The 25,409-nt window shown below is 31.2% G+C and overlaps 1 protein-coding gene across 1 annotated transcript in view; it reads right to left on the bottom strand.

Annotated features, from left to right (window-relative positions):
* LOC124354954 overlaps positions 1–15,642 on the bottom strand; it is a 29,949-nt gene extending 14,307 nt beyond the window's left edge. The window contains exons 1-3 of the mRNA XM_046805786.1: positions 15,365–15,642; positions 6,874–7,024; positions 2,420–2,653 (exon numbers count right to left, since the gene is read on the bottom strand). Coding sequence (XP_046661742.1) covers positions 2,420–2,653; positions 6,874–6,996 — 357 coding nt within the window. The 5' untranslated portion in view covers positions 6,997–7,024; positions 15,365–15,642. The remainder of the gene's footprint in view (positions 1–2,419; positions 2,654–6,873; positions 7,025–15,364) is intronic.
* Between the last annotated feature and the right edge of the window lie 9,767 nt (positions 15,643–25,409).

The raw sequence follows: 25,409 nt of genomic DNA, 5'->3' as shown, positions 1-25,409 counted from the left end.
AAAATACCTGCTATCCTAAAATCAAGTTGCATTTTTAATACTTTTTTTTAGTGGATACTAAGGACATCAATTAGAAATTGATTGTAAATAATATTAAATCTGTTAGTCAAAGTCAAAGTCAAATCATTTATTGCCACAAACAATACAAGGATTGCACAGGCAGAGGTCAAATTAAAGTAAAATTATCTAAATTACTAAATTTAACATTACATACAGAACCAAAACATAACATACTAAAACTAGTCTTTCTTCTCAAGTAAGTAATCCTGGACACTGTAATATTCCTTTTGAATTAAAAATTCTTTCAATTGGCTTTTGAATTTGTTGGGCTCCTTAACATTCTTTAGATACTGTGGTAGAGAATTAAACAATGATATGCAGGAGGAATATGTTTTATTTCTGAAAAAAGTGGTGCTATGGCGAGGTAGGGTTATGTTATTGTTGTGACGGAGTTGGTATCTATGAGTATGTGTAATATGAGAAGTAAATAAACCAAAATTCTTGATTAGAAATGTCAGGCTGTTGAGGATGTATATTGATGGAAAAGTGAGTATGCCTTTCTCTCGAAATAGCGATCTGCATGACTGATTTCCGGCCAAGTGAAAAACTATCCGAACAGCTCTCTTCTGCAACCTGAAAACATACTGCGTCTTGGTGCTTTCATGGCCCCATATTGGTACTGCATAAGATAAATAAGGGTAAAAACAACCATGATAAGCCAACAAGAGGATGTCAGCACTTTTGAAACAGGCAAGTCGAGACAATAAAAAAATACTGCTACTTAGCTTACCTGTAACTTTCTCAATATGGTTTGAGAAGTTCAGATTACGGTCAAAAACAACACCAAGATAATTAACAGTGGCTGACGGACTAAACTCGGTATCCCCTATGATAATATTCAAACATTTATTATCCAACTGGTTTCTGATTGCAAAATCAACTAGCTTGGTCTTTGCTGTATTAATACATAAAGAGTTTTCCTCCAGCCACTGAAATAATGAGCTCCCGTCTATGAAAATTTGATTCTCCAGCTGTGGTTTACTCTTACTGGAGACTACGAGGGATGTGTCATCAGCAAATAAGTACAAGTGAGAGTCCGAAATACACCCGGCTATGTCATTTACAAAGAGTTAATGATTAGAAAATCATTTTCAGCCGAATTACTAACTATTGTGACCGTTATAACCTTTCCTACTAAACGGTGACATAGTTGACAGGGTAGTGACAACAACTTATGTCAACAGCAGTGTAACAATAGCCTGCTCCGTTTCTTTGTTTTCTTTTTAGAAATACATTAATATTTGTTAGAATGGAAATAGGACATGAAATATTGTTCAATCTTAATGTATGTAATAAAGGTTGTAAATAAATTCAAAACAAAACAAAGTACTATTTTAGGAATTATAACATTTTTGTAGGTTAAAATGGTCAATAATGGACATAACTAAAATCTTTATAACATGCGTGTTTTGTTTACAAATTTTGTTTCATAAAAAGCTATTTTGTCACTTTTTATGAAAAGGTGGGTTATTATATTATTTAAAACAAGATATTACAATGTTATATGCATCCTCATATAATAATACTACAGAAAAAGTATTTTTCAAAGTAAGATGGTTTAGTTTTTATAATAAGGAAAAAAGTCTTTGGCAGTTCAATGTTTTAAAAATTAAAATTTTTTTTTCTGTTCTTACAATTGCAACTGGATATGCCATTACAGTTTTATTGTATCCACATTTTAAGAATGAAACAAAAAATATTTACCATGCTCTTTTTGGTACCTATGTATCTTTTTTAAACAAAGTCGTTCCTCACCTTCTAACTCTTAATGATTTATAACTAGATACACACAATCTTTTGATATGTTGCATTATAAAAAGAGGTTTAGTTGACACAATAATTTATGTAAACCGATCTTGCAAGTCAACATCAGTATATTGAATTACAAATAAAACAAAAACGGCTGATGTTGAGTCGTAATTTTAGAATCTAAGCAAATCGAATGCCTCTGCGATTATTAGGATATTTGTTAAGTATGAATATACTCACTAATAAAAGTAAAGACTGTAAAATAATTACAGCGGAACAGCAACAAAATGGAATAATAACGAATTTTGCAATCTCGGAAAACCTCTGTTGGAATACCTGGTTCCACGCACAAGCTGCATATTTGAGGTTAAATGTAAGATACAGTAACGAGGTCTTAATTTTGTCACAAGAGGACATATTTTCTATTCTATTCATGAAATATAAATTTTTAAAATTGTTGAGGGTATTTGAACAGTACAATCAATGTATAATCTGTTTATGGACAAAAAACTGTTCACTCTGTCTGCTATAATGAGCATACTATTAGGTAAAACTTTGAGCACAACACTTTTAGATTGAATTCCATGGTAATAAATCCCAATCAACTGACCTGAGGATTTTCCGCCATTTTCCCACTTCGTTTGAGCACGTTAGGATTTACCATGACAGCGAACACCAAGGGCTTCTCTTTGCTGGTCTTGACTTGCTTGGGGGACACGCCACACCTGTCACTCAAAGGCACTTTGACACCTCCATACAACGGTATGGGAGCATTTTGCTGGGACGGTACAACACCGATTTTACACCAGGACATCACGTTTATAAAACACGTTATCTGTGTGCCCTGGAAAACAAACAAAAAACACTTGAAAATTACAGTCAAATACACATGGTAATCAATTTATTTGGCAAGATAGTAAATCACTACTTTGTAACATGATATGATAATAAAATGATATAACATTTAATCATACTTAAATTATGTAAAGTAACGAAAATGTTAATCCTGAAAGTGGTCAAAGACTACAACTAGCTTTCTTTAGTTCTTTTTGCAGTCACCTTCCTATTATCAGTGTTACTATGTATTGGTACAATATTAGTGAATTGAATTTCAGGGGGTTTTCTTAAACAAACTATTGCAGTAGAACATACAATTCAAATAGGTCACCAACAGTCATTTTCTCCAGTAGACTAGACCTACCGATCTACCCTTGCACCCCAGAATCTCAAAATTTGCGGTTAGTGGTGTGCCGCTCCTTGACATCCATAAAGTTGCTCAGATTTAAGTGACAATTTGATTTTTACTGTACCCAGTGTGGGTTCAACTGGAAGGTGTAAACCAGCAAGAAAGTGAACCTAGGAGGGGAGGCTCAATGCATGATACAAACACTGAAAATATATAGAGTTACAATACAAACTTTGATTTGCCACTTCTACTGACCGGCAAAATTTTACTACTTTAAAAGAAAATAGTTTTTGTACAAGTAATTTTTTATTGTTAGATTTAACACAGGTGTAAAGTAAACCTTTTTTGACAGAATTATAAATCTTAAAAATAAAAATAAATGTTTAAACAATAATTTTTTTGAAGCTTTACTTTGACAATTTTGATTAATTTAATTTATTTTAACTTTGAATGCAATAAAATAATTATTAAATTTATTTTTAAATAGCAATTTACATATACATTTTGGCTGTAATGTACTGATGAAGAAAATATATATTTTACCTCAATGATTTACATTAAAAAATGATAATGTGCACAACTAACAAAAAAGTGCCTGACATTACATGCTTAGCAACTGATACTTCCAGGGTTAAAAACTATCTATACATTATTAATGATACGAAATACACTTACTGTAATCTAGGGCAGATTCATGGGAATGTAAAAGAAACAAGAAAATACTCTTTTAAAATTAGAAAAATAATAATACATGAAATGTGGCCACTACAGTTGTAAGAGCTGTACAGGAATAATTGGTCTGCCCAAATCTCTCTCTTGTAAGAACCTACTTGAATTAAAGGGGTCAGTTTTGTTCCCAACACCCAGCACGCTCTCTACCAATCTTTTCCTTTTCCATTTTAACTTTTTCTACTTGTTTCCACTGATGTGACACTATAAATTTACTAAGATAAACAGACAAAAATAACTAATTAGAATGAACTAGACTATATTTAGTTTTCTAGGATAAATTATCTATTCAAAATAAAAATGTGAAGGCATTCAATAATTAAAGAGACAAACTGGTCAGCAGGAAAATATACAGTTGGCAAGAAAAGTTTGTTACTTTGACAACTTTTAATAGGCAACACTGAAATAAACCTTCTTAAGCTGATGAGTCATTCATAATCTCAAATTAGGTCTAATAATGCCAAGTCCACTTAAAAATCCACACTGGTTGAACAATGTTTTGTGATTAAATCTTTACTTGCTGAAGGTGAATTTTTTGTGGGTAGAGCAGTTTAAAAATGGATAAACGATTGAAAAAAAACTTTATAAATATTTGTTGCAATCATATGAAAATTATACTTTTGATAAAGAAAACAACACACAATATGATAAAGGCCATTTAAAACTAATTTTTTAAATAATCAATAATGCAAACATACAATTAACTCAATGTTTGTGGTATATATCACCCAGTGTAATTTCCCTACAACGCGCCAAGTGGGATATCTCGAAATCTTAACTTGAGTTGCCTGAAATTCCGTCATAATGCAAATTCCGTGCTTGTTTTGTTCTTCAATTGTGATGTTCATAGAGTGTGACGCATCAAAACAGTTGTCGCCAATCACAATAGTTTTTGTTCACTTTTACAACCTGCACGTGCATTCAACCTGCCATTTCTCCGCTTGAAGCGAGTAAACACGCTCGTGAAAGACAACAGCTGAGCACATATTGTTCGTTTACTCACCTTTTCTAAACATAAAATGTGTTGTTATATATTATTTGGCCAATATATTCAATAAAAAACTTAGAAAAATAATTTTAGAAAAAAAATACTTACAAATTAGTCGCAACAGTAGTGTAATGACTCATTTCATACACCCATCTCACATTCATATGAATACTTAATTTAATTTAGACATTTATTAGTAATAATAATTAAATAATTAAGGAATAATTATTTATAAATTGTCTCAAATTTTAATACAAACAATAATAAATACAAAATTAAATATATCAAAATTAATCAAAATTCACCTTATTACATATAAAACTTAAAAGTTATAAAGTAAACTAAAGTCAGTGATACAGTGTGCAGGGATGATTGTTGAAGAGTGAAGAGAGCAGAGGTTTAAAAGTTTAGAGGAGAGAGGGATATAGAAGAAGTGAAGCAAGATTGTTGTATTGAATGGATATACCGGTTACATTTTTATTCAGCAGTATTTGATTCAAAAGAAAGGTTAATTTATTAAATTCATATTATCACTGAAGTACAGAGAAGCAGAAGACAGACATTGGGTGAGAAAATTCCTTTTAAATTTAACAGTGATCCATTGGAAGAATATAAGACTTAGGAACATTCGATTTGGCTAACAATTCAAAATTAATATAATTAAAATTTAACAAAATTATTTTTCAAAATTACAATATTTTTTATTAAAAACAATACCTAATATTTCTATTTCATTAAGCCACCCTGCCCTAAAATTTAAGAACTGTATTTAAAAATTTACCATTATTGTATCCTCCATCTTGTTTCAAAATTCAAACCTGTACTTAGTATGTCAATTAATTTTACCATCATTAAAGTTCACATTGTATCATACTGAGTTATTTATTATTTCTATCTATAATCATCAGAATACAAATTAAGTTTAACCATTTATTTAAAGTGTATAGTAGTAGTTTATTACAGTAGGTTTTAAAAATTTATTATTTAGCCTACCAAGATAAAATAATAAATTACCAGTTGTAGTTTAACTATAAGCATTCTTTCTCAGTATTTTACAAGGGTGGATTGGATACAATTATTGTTTAATTACTATTTACAATAACGGTTTTTGCACAGGTTGTTACTACTTTAGGCTGTCCTGCACAGATATTGTTTACTCCCCTACTTTTACTACACAGTTACTACTCTCGAGGTATCTCATTGTCTGATACCTAACTTTTTATGGTCCGTCCGTAACAATATCACGTTTATGACGGTTTTTTGTGATTGCCGTAAAATGCTATGAATGCTTTTTTGTTTTACTTTAAGCGCTTTGTTCTGTTTGACCAATCACCAACAAGTATTATATTCAACTGTTTCTTAAAACCTGATATTAAGTTATAAAGTATTAGGAAATACTAAAAAAAGAGTTATAGTTCACTTTTACATATAAATTGTACAGTAAAGGCATATTTTGTACATTTTCGTGACTGTTATAGAATTTTATTCTTTTAATTTTATTTGCTACTTAATATATTATATTTTCTGTTTTACAAAAAAATAATGACATATAACTAAAAAGTAAACCTATACAAAAAACATATTAAAAAAAATTTATTTTGAAAACGAAGTAAACAAATTTGTTTTTTTATCACTAACAATTTTTAAATAGAATATTATCTACATTTTGAGCATTTTCCAATTACGTATTTTTTTGTCTATATACTAACAATATTTTATTTAATAAAAATGCATTTATTGTAACGTTCAATATGAAACCTTTTCATTAATTTTATAAAACATTTACATTATTTTTAAGCTATTAATGTAAAACATTATTCTTGGGAAGACAGTTCATACAATAATACAAGATTTAGACCCAGACTACAAAATCAAGTGTAATCTAGGTGAAGAGGTATTCTCATTGTCTCATCAACTACATTTTTTTAGTCTGGGTATCTCCGATGTTGAAATGAGTTCATTTTGAGCTTCTTTGTTGCTGACTTTTTTTATCTCGTCAGACAAACAAGACTCCGGATTCCAGGAGTCGAGTCTGTGACAGCGTTAAATTTCAAATGCTGCATTAAGCGGAAGGTGAACTCGAGTTTAACTCAATATTCACAATGAATCAACCCTTCCCACCGTAGCTACGTCAAGTATTATATATCTATTACGTTGTTACCTTGAGAGTATCTTGAACACACATGTGAGGCTGTGGAGGACTGCGGAACACCCTTGGCGTGTTGCGAGACATCGGCCGGTTCCCTGGCAGTGGAGACAGAACGCTCTCCATGCTGTTGCTCATTGCTCCCGTCTGCGTCTCAATGTCTCATCTGCAGAGCCATTACATATTAAAATACAAAGTCACAAAAGTGTGCTAAGTTTCTATTCCATCTGAAGCTTAAACTGGTAGTTGCCAATTACAGGAATTTTGAAGGATGTCTCTGTAATGTTAGTGTAAGACACTTCCTGAAAAAATTAATTACATTTTAAAAATTTTACCATCTTTTTTGGAACTATGTTGAACCTTCAGATATTTTTTTTCGGATTCTGACTCGTTTAGCAGTCACAATTACCTTGGATGCTCTAATTTGGTTTTAAATAGTTTTGTACATGCAATTTAGGCTATACTGAACAACTAGTAAAATTATATATTAAAATATGCATGATTCAACTGCCAATGTGTCATCTGATTCCAAAAGATTTTGAATTGGTTCATTAAAACCCTAACTGGTTATAAAATAATAATTCAACATAATACACATATTATTGTTTTTTATGAGATCACGGCTCGTAATGGACAAACGTTAATTGATGGAATGAAACTCACTAATTTTGCAATTCTAAATGGTCATTCATTTTTTCATAAATGGGTATTCCAACAACATGACTAAATACACAGCCAAAAATATACAATTTAAACTATATTACATAGGATACCTTGTATTGTACAGTAGCTCATACAATTTTAAAAACTGTTTATTCACAGCATAAAATATAAACAAATTATTAAAATATAAATTATGAAAGATGTGATGAGTACATATTTCTGAATGTAATGCTATTTTAGTTGGCACATTGATCAATGCATAAAACCAAGATTATTCACTAAATTAAAGTATTTGTGTGCACTTGTGTTATTTTATGCTAATCTGATGTTATTATCACCAATGAAAACTATACTTACAGTTAAATTGGAATAATGTAATTTAATTCTTCAATAAAAACTGTCTTTTTTTGTAATGTATATAAACAACAAAGTTTGAAAAAAGATTTAAAGATATTAGGTAGTTGTTTTTATTCTATTCAGAAGACCACCTTATGTCCTAAGGTTTAAATATCATGAATATCTGTATAAAATATACTGGAATTTCATTAGGTTTTAACAGTAGCAAGTTGAGATCTACAATAAACGTGTAACTATTCGTAAGTAAAAACCCTTCAGTAACATCAATTAATGCTGAATTTTATTGGTTCAGTAATTTCAGTAACTAATGGTTATTTTGAAAATGTAAGGACTATTGCAGAAAAGGTGTAAATTGGGGAAGAAATTCTTTTTAGTGAGCAGATATTAGGTAACAAAAATATCTATGCAAAATTACACTACAAGTTATTTGCTCCAGCAGTTTAGGTAGTTTTTTAGTGACACTAAGGAAGTAAACTCCAAGATCAGAGCGCACACTTGTATTTTAGTGTGTATCAATAAGATAACATTTCAAGGTACTTGATTCAATATGTGCACCACAGCTTATGACATCAGTCCTAGTATAATTTGGCATACTATCATGGCCTTTAATGCTGTCACACATCAATGAGACAAAATATGTTATGAAAATTCCTAAAACGACCTTTGCACTTGCTTTCTGAGTGATAGGATTTTCACGGTGGTTACGGTCGATAGTAAGGGACACCTCTTGTTGAGATGCCATAAGGAGGAAGAACGGGAAATTAGATCTGTTCCAGCCTCCTTCAAAGATGGTTAGAAAGGTATTCCCTCAAGGTAGCAACTGGCATTAAGACTACAGGAGCGCCATCCACACCAACAGTCCCCCCCCTCCACCAATAGATTAGACCTATTGATTCACTTTCACCACAATATCTCGACATTTGTGGTTAGTGATGAACCGCTCTTTAACACCCATGCGTTGCACATGTAAAAGTGACACATCGGTTTTTGCTGTAGCCAGTGCAGGTTCAAATGGAAGATATAAGCCAGCCAGAAATGAACCATCCTGGGGTCCTCTCATGTATTATTATACAATCTAAATATTTCCTATTCATTTTGATAAATTTTCAACTTATTAAACGTCTTACCACCACAGACCAATTTAAGTGACCATCAGATTTGATTTGAAGTCTGCCATAGGCCAGTTTCTTTGGCTCAAGCATTCATAAAGAGATGGATGTGCGCCTATTGAAAAACTACAAAATAATATATCTAAGAGTATAACAATGATAATATATCTAAGAGTATAACAATGAAACATTTTTAGTAGGCTGTGCCACGCCAGCTCCATCTTAAGTTAACTGATTGTTTGTCCTTACACCCTTGTGTATGGCCTAAATAGAATACAGAACAGGTTTTTACTTTTTTATTTCTTTAGTGTTTTGACTGTGCAACTTGAAATTAGGTTTTCTGAGCACACTGGATTATTGGGATAACAATAATAGAATTACACTTTAATTTCAAAATTTTACATAAAAGTTACTTATTCAGAGTTACAGTAATAATTTAGTCATTTTTACACCCTGTGTTTTAATAGTAAATTTAATTCTGAACAATAACATATACAGTGTAAGAACCCAAATTGTGTTATTGTGACAAAAGTAAGAGATTACATACGTTTCCCAAAGAAACTTTTTTGTAAAAAGATTCACATTTCAATCATTTTTACTTACATTTCTTTATTTATGAATATTTCAACTAAAAGTTGTTGGTGTATTCCCACAGGATGTTAAAAAAATATTTAATTAACACATTATAAAATATTACTCATATACATTTTAAAATAAAATGTTGACAATGTTTACAACTTATTTTTATATTAATGAAATTAAAAAGCTGGTACATGTATTTAAAACTATATGTATACATGTGGAACAATCAAAGATTTAAAAAAAATTTAAAAAAACATTGTAGCTCTATCTATTTCATATACAGATTTTGACTGTTCTAACAGATGTGAGTAAATTAGTGATTTCACTGTGATGTTTTTCAGATGTGGTGTGAGATGTCGGGTCGGCAATGTTCAAACAGTCATCACGTGCCAAGTGCATACGTCTGTGATGGTACAAAGTTAAGCAACATTTACGCGATTTCATTTTTGCGATAAACATTAGCTATTGAGATAATAGGACATCAAAGGTGTAACACTCTTCACTTGCCGGGTTAGTATTTTCTAAACTATTATTTAAAAGTATCAATTAGAAATGTTATACCTCGAAGGTGTCACTATTGATAAGAGACTATAGCAAAAATCTCGTTATTACATTATTTCATATCAATTTTTTAACATCCAAATAAAATATTGTTTTATTAGGAATATTGATTACAAGTTAATGTTATACATAACATAGTACTATAAGGAATAATTCACAACTTACAGGGCGGGACAATATTTCTTTCCCACTCTCTTCTCTTAGCAAAGAGAAAGTTGTCACAATCTTTACCAGTCAACAGACACAGCTGTTGTCAAAGCAAGCAGGACAACACAATCTTCGATTTCACATGAATGTTATCAGCTGACAACAAAGCACCACAGTGATGAGGGAAATATTTACATTTCATATTAATCTGCAGCTTTACCAATCCTACCAATAATACGCACAGCATGTAAAATTAATATCTTATCTCTCCTACATTAAAAATAAACGGGTTTTATAAATCAAAAAACTGTTTGGACCTGACAAATAGAAACAGATTCTCTAAGAGTTGGTGGCAATGTGGCGAAACTTGTATGCAATTGCTAGACAATGAACTTTTAAACCTGTAAAATAAATTTCTAGAGTTGTAAAGATCATTCTCACAAAACAAATATTCAGTTCAGTACGATAATTCTAATTAGGCTATCAGTAGTAAGTCTTCTTATGAAATTGTGACTGACACTAATTTCACCACTACTTTGTACAATAGTCTCCCTCTCAACAGATTATATATGATTGGGCTTATGCTGGGTAACCGAAAAGTTGCCAACCAAAATCATAAAAAAACCTCAGAAAGGTAAAAACTATTGTGATTATTTGGTTATTATTTGATGGATAATACTACCTTTACAACGCAGCTTTGAGGATTTCCTCTCCGTCACTACACTCTTCACTACAGCTGCTTTCAGACTCAGAGTTACCGATGTTTAATACGAACCGCTTGGTTTCGTCATCAATTAAATGCTTCTTTTTGAAGTATTCATTTTCCATTTTTACTGCTTTTTCAAAAAAATTTGTTTACTGTTAGCTCTACAGACATAGCTTTTATTTTATTTTACATGACTGAATTTAATCGTACATTTTATTAATTGCATTTTTGGAGCTACACATTTTTTAAACTATTCCAAAAACCATCACAAATGGATTAGGATTTGGTTGGTATGGCAGTAATCGAAGAATAGAATGACCAAATTCGTTGAGGATATTGTCAAAAACTAAGTGTTATTATATCTATCTTTTTGTGCAGTTTTCTTAGTTCATACAATTCAGGTTTTGGTATTGAAGATTCGCATTCAATTTATACTCATCTAATCTCATAGATAAGTCATATCAGCTTTTTTTCGAGATCAAATTAGGAGCACTATATATTTCAATATTGTGAAATGACGTATTGTCAACACATTAGGTGCCAGGGCAATTTGGAAACTTACACCTCGTATTGCCAAACTGCATTGCTCATGATACTGATACCATTTGTTTCATACATAAAAGAGATCGTCATGATTACTATTCCAAAAGCTTATTTACTTTATTAAATGTATAAATATAACCTGGTTGACATGTCATTTTACGAAGTAAAACAGTGATCGTAAAATACCTTGTTATAATTATTTTACGTATTTAGAACTGTATTATACGCTTTTTTTCTCTTAACATAATATTTTATTGTAGTAAAAATGCATTCATTACAATTTAATGAAAACTTATTGTATGTTATTTATGTCATAAGTTTTATTTCCCAATCACATGGTTGAAAATTAAACTGTCGTGCCGATTGGAACAATAAAAATACCATTATTTAGCTTTGTTGTGCGCTGCAGGAGGCTCTGTTTGCTGACGACTGGGCGCGCCGCCATATTGGTTCCCTCGGGATTGGCTCCATCGACACAGGGTCTGATATTAATATAAGGCAGTTGATTCACAAAGTACAGTGGTGATGTTTTTTTTTATCTAGAAGATCTTCGGTTCAGTTGAAAAAGTTCAGGACTTTGCCGCTAGACAATGTTAGTTACCTGAGACATATGTTATGCCGTACCCTTACAACTGCGTAGTTGTCAACTTCAAATATAGCCTGGCTGTCTTACCGATCGGTGCAACAGTGAGGAACTCAACGTGTTAATGACAATGACTAAATTTCATGGAAGGTTAAGAATCATTGTTTTTTTGTCCAAGTAGTTAAGTTTTCTTGGTCCATTAGCTTGTGATAGTCACCTTCTGTATAGTTCCAGCATTCCAAATTAAACAAAACATCAGACTCGTCCATATATACGAATTTTTTTCTGAATTCTTTTTCTTTTATCAAGCTAATCCCTAAGGCTCTTATCATTCCGTTCAATAACAATTTTTTTTTGTTTTCAATTTTCTTCCAATCCAATCCTAATTCTTAAATAATTGTTCTAAGACTTACATTGCCTTTGAAATTTAAATCTTCTGATAATCTTTGGAATAAAGGACGTACACTACATTTTTTTGGTAAGTTTTATTTTTAAATATTATTTCTTAAATTTACTGATATTGTGTTGCTTATGTACTTTTTTAATTTTCAGAAAAGTTCTTGCAAATATGCTAATTAGGCCTTAGCGGTAAGACAAAAGTGCCCACTGGTTCTAAGGTTAATTTGCTTTTTTAAGTATTTTCCTTTGAAATAAAAAGACGGGGAGGCTTTAATAATCCGCCTCCACTTGTTACTCGATTGCTATTATTGAATAATTCCATGTATGTAAAAATCGTATAATGTTAATATAATAGTATAATAAATTACCGTAACAAGAAGAATCTCGTATATTACAATTTTAAATACATACATTTTACATTAACATTACAAAACCAACTATGGCCTAGACTGCATCAAAGAATACCTTACAACATTTATAACTTGCTCTTGTACATGAAAGCCCAAACCTTAAACTATTTTCGACATAGTTCCCACCAATGTTCAAACTTTTGTCTTATGGGTGATCAATTTGTCTATAACCTTTTTGTAGAAGGTTCCCGCCAAAGAATGTAGCCACGACACAACGGCAGTTTTCACTTCATCGTCAGTTTCAAAGAGTTGGCCGCCTAGCTCACACTTCATGAGCAGGAATGTCTGTTCTCTTTGATTTTATCATCAACTGCCCTTACCAGATCAACGGTGACGAAAGAAGGTCGACCGCTCTGATTCTCATCATTCATATTTGTTCGACTGCCACTGAACATTCTAACCCAATTTCTCACCATTCCTTGACTCATCACATCTTCCCTGTAAACATCTCGAAGTTGACGATGAATTTCAGCCGGTTTCACATTCCTTGCGTTCAAAAATCTTATTACAGAACGAATCTCACAATCGGCGGCATCACAAACTGTCTTAAACATTTTAAATGTTCAGAGAAAACTGAAAACACAACATAGAACAACTAAAATTGTGTGAGTCTATAGCCAGTGGAAAAGGACGACTAGTTCGCTTGCACGGAACACCGATTGCACCGCTACGGTGGCAATAGAATGAAATGGTACTTACTTTCTGAACACGCATCGTACATTAAATATTTACCTGTATTGATTATATCAAAACACAGTATCAATAATTATATTGATATAGTTTCCAATCACCAGAACAATTTTTTAATTGATAATTATTTTTTATATTTACTTCAAATATTTTAATTATTTGCAAAACATCAATTTATTTAACACATGCACTAACAAGCATTGACTATATTAAAGTCAACAATTTTCTTCTTCAACCACGATTTTAATCCGTTTATTTAAACATAGAAAAGACAACAACACACTAGATCATTTGTTTCAACAATAGATAAATCAAATTTGTTGGAAATGTTGGTGCCAAAGATAGGGATACCAAAATATGAGTAAGGTATTTCACTCGGACCACGAGGCTAGCATAATTTTTAAATGTTACTGTAGACCGACAAACAAAATATGTCGTAACATAGGCTAAATCAAATGTTTGAGACAACAAAAAAACATTGTGTTCATGTCTCAATAGTTTACGTTTATCCAGTGCATGGGTAGGGTCCAATAATCGGACCCGGTTTTTTATATCGAAGAATATAATCATCGATACCTAATATTCGCATATCGAATCATAGACTATCAATCGATATAAAAGTAATAACAATCATATGTTTAAATTAAAATGTGAATTTAATGATAACAAATAATAAATGAACATAACCAAAATCAGGGAAACTCATAACTTTAACTAAATGAAACAGAACGAAAACGTTTTTACTAAAGTTGTGTCCACCATTACCTTCTTTTTTTGCATCTGAAGACGACCATGTTAGCTCCTCTGACAGTTACATTTGTTACCTTTCCACAAATATCACATAATGGATTCTTAGGTACTAACCCAACATCCTGAAGCCATAAAAAACATATTTTATCGTCTTTTAAAGCAATTTCGTGAAGCTTCCTAAGATTGACGGCCATTTTAATACACAATGTTACGTGAAATTTAAAATATTACCTTGTATTATTTGAAAGTGTTTACAGCTGTTCATATAGATTATTTAAGTTGTTAAAAATAATTCATCAGTATCGATTGATTATATCGATGGTTATGATTAAGTAATATCGTTTGCCAATTTCGATATAAAAAACCGGGTCCGCTTATTGGACCGTACCCCAGTGCATTCAGCCAGAGTGCACCTACAGATGATAACAGTCTATGGAGAGATTTTGGTTTGTCAACTATATTTGACATTGGCCTGTAGTGGATACATTTTTTAAATGTCTTACCTCTTACTATAGTATGCCACCTTATTTCTTGGGGTGAATTATATATTGCAATGATGTAGAACCATTTAAACATTAGGAACTAACTTACATATCTGAGTTCAGATGACAAACTAACTATATTAATCAAATTGCCATACCAGAACTTGAGACCTAAACCAGGTTATTGGATTGAAATGTCTATATGCTAGGTTCAGGTATCAAAGATTTTGTTTAGTAGTATATGATAAAATATATATATCAGTTTTTGACATGACCTCCTGTCTTGATATGTGAACAATCCAAAATTAGATTTTTATATTAAAAATACAACATACCTATGGTGGAATTGTTGAAACTAAATATTTTGTGAAAGTTGTCGACTTCCAAGTTGGCTAGTCTAAAAATAACATTAGGCTTACAATTAGCTGTAGGCTAGGCTCCTTATTGTTATATATATAAGAAATTAAATATATTAATATGTACTGTAGCATTAATTTTAATGGGATTATAACGAAGAGACTTACTAATGTCACATGCGAGACTAATTTATTACTAAACACAAATTATGCTGCCAAAAGTGTCAAATTTAAGCTGCTACATATAATAAATTTCTCAGGAAATGTTGATCACGATCGGTTTCTGCAGAGTGCTGATCAGCTGTTCCATCAGAATTTGAGTAACATTTTCAACAAAGTTCTAAAGTGAATGTTACAATAATGATCTTAATTTATTCACGAGATCAATACAAAACTATAGAATTTGCAATAGTATTCTACGAGTGCTTGGAGAATACCACACATAAATACTTAACTTCAGAATAAGTTGAACTTAGAACAAAGCCCATCCATATTACGAGGACTGGGCTGCTTCCTTTGTTTACAATCGATTGCTGGAATGCTGGTCCAGGTCCAGTCCAGTCCACTCCAGAGGAAAATAACTTTGACAGCTCGTTCATGCCATATAGATCGCTTTTTGATTAGATTTGAAAAAATTACTTATACTATATAAAAATCTTTTCATTTTACAGGGTAGTACATTTCATGTAATGGAAGATTCCAAATTTACAAATACGTTAATAAATTTATACTATTTAAAATAAAAATTAGCAAAGAATAATATATGTATAACATTATTTAGTTTGTTATATATAACATTGTTTCCACCTAACACTTTGATATAGTTATATATCTCGAACATACATTTCACAGCTTAAGTGCGGATAATTTCACCGATGATTCAAAATGTTACTGAACGCTTTAAGACTATTTGTATGAATACAACTAAACTACCTATTCTATCAGAACTCTAGGACTTTACTGTGTTGATTAATTATTACACTCTTCCTCTTTATCATCTTTGTAAGATACAATTATTTATTTTCCCGCCATTTTTAAAATACAAATATTTACATGTAAAAATTAAATTATACTTAGCAATTCGTTACAGGACTATATAAGACTAAAACACTTCAATAAGCAATTATAAAACATGTCATTATCAAAATATACAATCTTGCATAGATTAACGCACAAATGTTCATACACAAAACAAATTATGTAATATTTGTACACTTGTATCATCAGTCCAGACATTACGCTAAGCTTTCGATAGTTGAAATTATTTTGTAGTCGGAACACCATGAGATCGTATCCTTTTTGGGACATGAAAGCAAAAAGCAACCTCCCAAGCAGATTATGTTTTTAAACTTGTTACGCTTATCTATACTCAATATGATAGTTCCACAACGTCCTACACTTTTACCACTATAAAAAACAAGCTTCAGACTTAGATCCGTGTTGTATATAAAAGACCTAGGTTGGAATACCACCCTACTTAGCACAGCTCTAATACTATAAACGCATTACAGTATAATGCTATACGTTGTAAACTTGTATGATCATATAATATGATATAAACCTGAGGCATGTGTTCATGACGTCATAACACACAATGATGAAGTAAAAATTAACTGTGCAGTTCTCTAATGCACTTATTTCGGCTGTATCACAATGTATATCTATCTTGTGTTAAAAAGGTCTGTTTCTAGCCACCGAAGGCCCGAGCTTACTCTTTTGGCCGCGAGGTAGCAGATAATGTAGGACCCATGCATTGTTTCGCTGTTTGACATACGCCATTTCCACGGAACAATCACTATCATCTCTAGTAATTTATTCCTTTATAAAATTATCACTATGGTATTGTTTTGCAGGCATATATTTCACAGTTACAATAAATATTACCTAATATAACTATATAAAATAGTAGGTATTTTAAACTAAGAACCGCATTTTAACTGTAGTAAAACACATCTCATAGGACACCTTCATACTTAACCAACTAGCGGATTTAAATTTTTGTCTCTTGTTTCTGTATCAATTTTGATCGAAATAGTCTATTTGGGATACCCTAATGAAAAATTATCAGTGTCTATTCATTATAATGGTTGTGTTCATTTTTACTATTGGCTACACGATAATCTTATTTTAATGAAATTTGGCATTTATGAGAAACTACTTTTAAAATATTCCAGATAATTTAAAATTTTCCGATTTATATATAGTTGTAAAATTTTCTCAAAAGTGATATTAGTAGCTTTAATTAACGTATCAAAATTTATAGATCATTATAGTCTTAACAGCATGGAAACCATTTCCCTTAAAACGTACTTCAACAGTTATACAGTAGATTATTAAATTTAAGATCAGTTCTTTGTAAAAATACTATTGTGAATTCTGTTAAAAAAAAAAACTAAAATAAAATCGTAACAACATTTATTCTATAATCCATCAAACCTATCAATTAACAATGCAGCGCATAACAAGCTTTTATAAAACACAACTGAACAATAAAATAGTTTTATTCAACAACGCAACACTAAAAAGAATACAGAACGTTCAACTAACCTCTGTTTTGTTCATCCAGAACACTAACAACTGCTGACTGAATGTTGGTTATCGCAGCTGATAATTTTGTAACAATACTATCATCCATGATGTACAATTTTGGTCAAACTTGGCACTGCTTTACAACAGTTTTAACGATTAGTAGTTTTAACATCACAAGCAATTTTTTACGATCATTTTTTCCATTTTTAATACAAATATAATTTTATGAAAACAAAACTTTAAAACTATTTGCTTTTATTATTTATTGAAATGTTATCAATATTTAACTCCTAACGTTCAAAAAAATATTGCGGACTAAATTCACCAGAAAATATTGGTAGTCAAATTATTATAAATTAAATTCTGACTTTCTTTTAAAAACTATTACAAAACGAAATACGTGTTTTTTTCCCAAAGTAGTTTAATTTTATAACACCTTTAGTCTAAGCTATTGTGGACCTTTATATTCCTGTTACACTTTTATTTTGACCACCGTATAATATAAAGCCTATCAAAGGTAAACTATTGCTTATTTAATTTTACATAATTTTAATCTTCCAATATTAATATTCTTAATATTTCAAAATGGCGTTTATTCAAACATTCAAAATTCTGCTATGTACAAACAAAACAAAGAAAGAAATTGTATTTTACTTCACGACCATCCAATGACAATAACTAACGTAGGCTAATATTTATACACATACATATTAGGTTACTAATTAGCACAAACACCATTATAATTGAATATAAAAAATACCTTTAGTTTATTGATAACATTTAGTTCTCAACACCACTAAACAAAAGAGTTTTAACTGTTAATTACTAAGTATTAGTAAAAGTAATTGTTTAATTACTCTTTACTGACCTTAAGAGTATAACTTTACGATAATTCAGTTTCAGCTGCTAAATAAATGTAGCATAACTCATGGTGGAATTAAATGTAACATTTTCATATAAACAAATTCTGAAACACGTTGCATATCTAACAGTTTTTCCACAGTTTCACTAGTAGATTAAATAATATAAACATTAGTTTAATTTGAACGAAATATTAAACACTTTAAAAGAATGTGGGTAGTTACAAATGATAGGAATGTGTACAAAATATTAAGTCTTGGATCTATTTTGCTAAATTCAAGATACAAATCGGAGAAAATATTATTATATAAAAGTACATAAGTAGAAATTCTAACTAGTGATTTATCATGATAAAATGCACATAAATATTAAATACCGAAATAACAAGGAAACAGGAACCCGGAAGGCGGAAGGCGGAACTTTCCAGCACACCGCAATATTATAACTTCGTGCTTTGTGTTGCTCTCTAGCGAGTATTGGTAGAACTATTACGACGTTAGACATTATGCAGAACAGTGTTGCGACTAACAGATAAGAAATCTATGTACAATGATGGATGAATGTGAATAAAGGTCTCTGTCAAATCTGGGCTGGGACATATCTTCAGCACTGAAATTGTTTTTCACTATCTGGAGAATAACTTTATTGGAGTTTTCTGCACATAATGTAACTATTGTAGGAAGGGTTGATTCAATTCGAATGTTGAGTTTAGCTCCAGTTCACCTTCCTTTTATTGCAGCGTCTTCTGGTATCTGACGCTGCCTCAGACTTACCTCCTGGAATCTGGAGGTAGGTATAGGTAGATGTCTCTGATGTCGAAACTATGTAAAGGTTCGTTTTGGGATTCTTCGTTGCCGACTTTCTTTAGATCTCTTTAGACTAACATGACTCCAGATTCCAGGAGTCAAATCTGAGACGTCATATACCAGACGCTGCAATAAAAGAAAGGTGAATTTCAGCTAAACTCAACATTCAAGTTACTGGAGCTTTGTCTCCAACATTGAACTGACAGGAGATAGTTCTTGCCAGGCTTGAAAGAAGGAACCAGGGCATAACTGCACCCCCTACCTGTAACTGCAGGTCTACATTCGCTTTCAGACACCAATCAGACAGAAAAAAAAACAATTTTGAAAACTGAGATGGTTTATTTTTGAAGATTTTGAAAAAGCCAAATCAAATCCAACAATAAAATATAGGGTAGGTCTGAAAATAATATATTGCTACTTACTTAAATCGATTAGAATTAATAATTATAATTACAAATGGTAACATTTCTTTTATCAGAGCTGAAAAATATTAATTCCTACAAAACTAATAAAACCTAAAATGTCTCAGCGCAAAATGGCAATGAATAGGTCCGATTCAAAATGTCAAGTATTAGTGTCGTGAAAACGAAATAAAAGATAATTCAAAATCTTTAGTTACAAATCGTAAACGTGTTATTTAAAACAATTAGGTGATTCAAAACGTGATTACAGTAAGTGATTACAAACAATAGTGCCTGCCTATTTTATCGAACGCTATACACTTGAGGAAAACAGAATAAACCGTACTTTACTCTTAGTTCTTGTATGGGATATAGTGCAGAAAAATATTAAAATACATAAAAATAGCCAATTCAAATAAAAAATATAGTTAACAAAACAGTTTTCATGACATAAGATTTATTTTGGCGGACTCTTTAGTTGTAGTAACCCTCACTAGGTCACCGGAAATTGTATTGTTAAAGCATCTGTTATGGGCAAAGATGTAAATACATCATGTGATAAGATAGCTCGATTAAGGTTTCGTCAATAAGCTTTAAACCTTGCGTAAAACAGCATCATTGAGGCCTATTACTGAGTAGGCTGTCATAATTTCTCTTCTGTCTGGTGGGGGGGGGGGGGGGAGTAAAAATTGATTTGTTGTACGATTGCCTCTCTGACTGCAGTACATTTTGAGAAAGAAATGAACTATGAGGTATAGACTTCACATTTTGCATTCAAACTCAGTGAAGTCTGTTACGCGACATGTGGTGTAGCGTACTTTATAGTAATAATAATTTTATAGATTATATAGTTGTGTTAACTTTGATTTTGAATTACTTTCGCGTTGACTAACAAAACGAGTGTACCTTTTAACATTGAAAATGATTAGGGGTAGCGCAAATTTCTTTGGCATCTGAATTTTTTTGTCAGTACTGTTACTTAGATATTGTGTTTTACAGGATCTTCCCTTACAAAATATATTTCCTCGAAATGAACAGTACTTTGAACATTTCATAACCTGTAGGTTAATAAAGTAAAATTTTATAATTTATACTTAATAACTGCCAATTTCAAAACGTACAGTTTCATGACGATAATTAGATAACGTACAGTGTGTACCAAAAATTTGATTTCGCTTGATGCATTATGTACTGTATGTTGCCGAACAAAACGAAGGATCTAAACTAAGTAATTTAAATTTATGTAAACTATGACAAAAATATTTGTTTTTATTTTTCATTATAAGAAAGCTGATATACTGTTACCTTTAAATAAATAATCCAAATCGATAATATATTGGATCGGATAATAAATACAAAACAATTTTTCGTAAAGGAAACTAATCTATGTTTAAATTATTTTCACTGGATAGATCATAATACTACAGATTGCATACCGTACTGAAAAATCGTTGTGTTACTATTGGTGTTACCCATATATTTTACTATGAACATACAATATCAATGAATGAAGAATGGTTGAGAAGCATCATGACGTCTTCTTGTGGATTAAGAAGGGTTTCTTTATTCATCTAATCACCATGGTGAAGCATCATGACGTCTTCTTGTGGATTAAGAAGGGTTTCTTTATTCATCTAATCACCATGGTGAAGCATCATGACGTCTTCTTGTGGATTAAGAAGGGTTTCTTTATTCATCTAATCACCATGGTGAAGCATCATGACGTCTTCTTGTGGATTAAGAAGGGTTTCTTTATTCATCTAATCACCATGGTGAAGCATCATGACGTCTTCTTGTGGATTAAGAAGGGTTTCTTTATTCATCTAATCACCATGGTGCAAGCTACTAGCGAAGAAACGTTATATGGACTATATTAGTCAACGTTACATAAACTATATTAGTCAACATTACATGAACTATATTAGTCAACGTTACATGAAATACATTAGTCAACGTTACTGTACATACATGAAGTATATTAGTCAACGTTACATGAATTATATTACTCAACGTTACATGAAGTACATTAGTCAACGTTACTGTACATGAACTATATTAGTGAACGTTACATGAACTATATTAGTCAACGTTACATGAAGTACATTAGTCAACATTACATGAACTATATTAGTGAACGTTACATGAACTATATTAGTCAACGTTACATGAAGTACCGTACATTAGTCAACGCTACTGTATATGAACTATATTAGTGAACGTTACATGAACTATATTAGTCAACGTTACATGAAACTATATTAGTCAACGTTACTGTACATGAACTATATTAGTGAACGTACATGAACTATATTAGTTAACGTTACATGAACTATATTAGTCAACGTTACATGAACTATATTAGTCAACGTTACATGAAGTACATTAGTCAACGTTACTGTACATGAACTATATTAGTGAACGTACATGAACTATATTAGTGAACGTTACATGAAGTATATTAGTCAACGTTACATGAACTATATTAGTGAACGTTACATGAAGTACATTAGTTAACGTTACTGTACATGAACTATATTAGTTAACGTTACATGAACTATATTAGTGAACGTTACATGAAGTACATTAGTCAACGTTACTGTACATGAACTATATTAGTGAACGTACATGAACTATATTAGTTAACGTTACATGAACTATATTAGTCAACGTTACATGAACTATATTAGTGAACGTTACATGAACTATAGTAGTCAACGTTACATGAAGTACATTAGTCAACGCTACTGTACTTGATCTATATTAGTGAACGTTACATGAAGTATATTAGTCAACGTTACATGAACTATATTAGTCAACGTTACATGAAGTACATTAGTCAACGCTACTGTATATGAACTATATTAGTGAACGTTACATGAACTATATTAGTCAACGTTACATGAAGTATATTAGTCAACGTTACTGTACATGAACTATATTAGTGAACGTACATGAACTATATTAGTTAACGTTACATGAACTATATTAGTCAACGTTACATGAACTACGAGATTAGTCAACGTTACATGAAGTACATTAGTCAACGTTACTGTACATGAACTATATTAGTGAACGTACATGAACTATATTAGTGAACGTTACATGAAGTATATTAGTCAACGTTACATGAACTATATTAGTGAACGTTACATGAAGTACATTAGTTAACGTTACTGTACATGAACTATATTAGTCAACGTTACATGAACTATATTAGTGAACGTTACATGAAGTACATTAGTCAACGTTACTGTACATGAACTATATCAGTTAACGTTACATGAACTATATTAGTCAACGTTACATGAACTATATTAGTGAACGTTACATGAACTATAGTAGTCAATCCAATATAATAACTTTTAGTCATCCTAATAAAGGACAAAACCTCATTACAACAAGTTGCCTGTGATCTAATGTTACCACTGTAGGAAATGTTTCCCCAATTTCGCGTTATTTTTTCTAATTCCTGTTTATAATTATCTAAAATTTTTAACTGAATGTTATACGATTTTAGTTTAATTCATTTTTTTGTTTTCTTGTGTTATTATCATTTAAGTTGTTATCAACGTCCTAAGTTACGATACTAACATTACCTTTTGCTTTTTGTCTGATGTTTGTTACTCATTTCGTTTCGTGTTACTCAATTTTGTTACTAGATTGATGGTCTTACGTACACAGATGAACTTAAAATGTATATAATGCAAAATAATTTTGCATTTTGCTTATTAATGTTTTGTAGCCTTTAAAGGTGATAAAAATATCAATTGTTTGAATCATTTTTTAGTTTTTAATAGATAAAGATGGAGTGATGGAACACGTTTCTAGCAAATAGAAGTAAACTTTTAAGTCACTGTTACAACTTTGCCCATTTTCCAAAAATGAGATTTTTGGAGGGGAGGAGAGCGGCTCAAATTTGTAAACGTAAAGGCCCATTAAGTGACACCTTACTTGAAAGGTCTTGATAAAAGAAGAAGAACAGTGGAAATTAGAGTTTTCTAATCTCAACCCAGTAAAAAATGACAGCTCATTGAAATTAATTAAGTTAATGGACATTACATACCTTTTTTGGCTATTGAGGTAAACCACGGTTATTAATGTCTTGTAGCCTTTAAAGTTTATAAAAGTATTAGTTGTCTGGATCGTCATGTTTTGTCCAGGAATATGCACTGTGTAAGCACAAAACTTGGGTTTTCTAGAAATCGATAATGAAATATCTTTTAAGAAATAAAGCAACTGTTAGCCGAGCTAGTTTTGTTGGTGGTCGAAATGGGAGGGCATCATAATGGTTAAAACATTAATTGATAATTTTTTTCACATCTTACATTCTTATCTTAGTTCGACGCTCTTAATCCATTTGTCAGGCAATAAATAAATCGTAAATCAGCGTCAGTTTACAACGCACAGACCCTTAAAACGGCTACTTCAGTGTCTTTTATCTAGTTATCTGACGGTTATCAATTTTATTATTATTCAAGTTCTTTGTTTGAAGTTTTTTTGACGATGAAAGGGTTGTGGAGGAAACAGGATTTTCCAGACATTTGCGATCGTTCAGTGATACAAAAAATCAGTACACTAAGTTTCGAGATTTGCAATCCGATCTCTTCTTCAAGTAAATAAATAATCTAACACATAATTACAAATTAGGTTAAAATTTGTATTATTAAGGTGCCAGGCAGTTGATTTTAAGTGTTAAAAATCAGGAAAAATATACTCTTACTTTTAACCTTTTTTTATACCGATCTATTTCAGGCTCCACGAAAATTAACGTGGCTGAAGGCCAATTGCTTTCTTGGGAAACAATTCTTTGTCGATTTAAATTAGAACCTGGTTTTATTTATTTATTTATTTTATTCATCAACGGTATCCACCATATTTACAATAATAATTAACAATATTTGAATAACTAAACTAATACAATATAGGCCTACTAATACTACATAAATATACAATAATGAATGCTTTAAATATGTGGACAACAACTAAGACAAAAAAAGTCAGGAGCTGGTGAGCAAAACAGTAAATAAGTGTAACAATACTAGTGTCTAGACAAGAAAAGAGGGCAACACTTAAAAATAAAATTTGAACGACTATAACAGTAAAATTTTTAAAGCAATAACAAAAGATAAACTTGAAAACAAACTATAACAATATGATAAAAATTTAAAAAATAACAAAATTAAATTTCCTGAAGAAATAACAAAAGATAACAGAAATAACAATCAAGACAATAACAAACAAACAATAAGTTAGGCAAACAGAGTGTAACAAAAGAGTGTAAAATGTTTACCCTAATCAGAAATTTCCATACTTATGATACTGCCACAACAAAAGCCTAACTAGGGTTTCTTATAAATAATTTGAAAAAGTTCATTTCTGAATCCAGTTGTCCTCATGAAGAAGTCAATCAGTGGGGCTACGTCACTGCCACTACGGAGGAGTCTTGGGACTGACAAGTTGTACGGATAACAACCGTACAACAGGGTGGGTTAAGGTGGGTTGTTGTGGTTTTGTGCTTATACATTGTAAATTGGCTCTTGGCCTTTGGATTGTTTGTCTTAGAGGGATAAACATATCCACACAGTTTGATGTAGTTTATAAGAATTTTGTAATGAT

The sequence above is a fragment of the Homalodisca vitripennis genome, chromosome 1 (assembly GCF_021130785.1).
Source record: "Homalodisca vitripennis isolate AUS2020 chromosome 1, UT_GWSS_2.1, whole genome shotgun sequence".
In the NCBI taxonomy this organism is placed as follows: Eukaryota; Metazoa; Arthropoda; class Insecta; order Hemiptera; family Cicadellidae; genus Homalodisca; species Homalodisca vitripennis.
The sequence above is the reverse complement of the archived record's forward strand: the minus strand, read 5'-3'. Positions and strand labels throughout refer to the sequence as shown.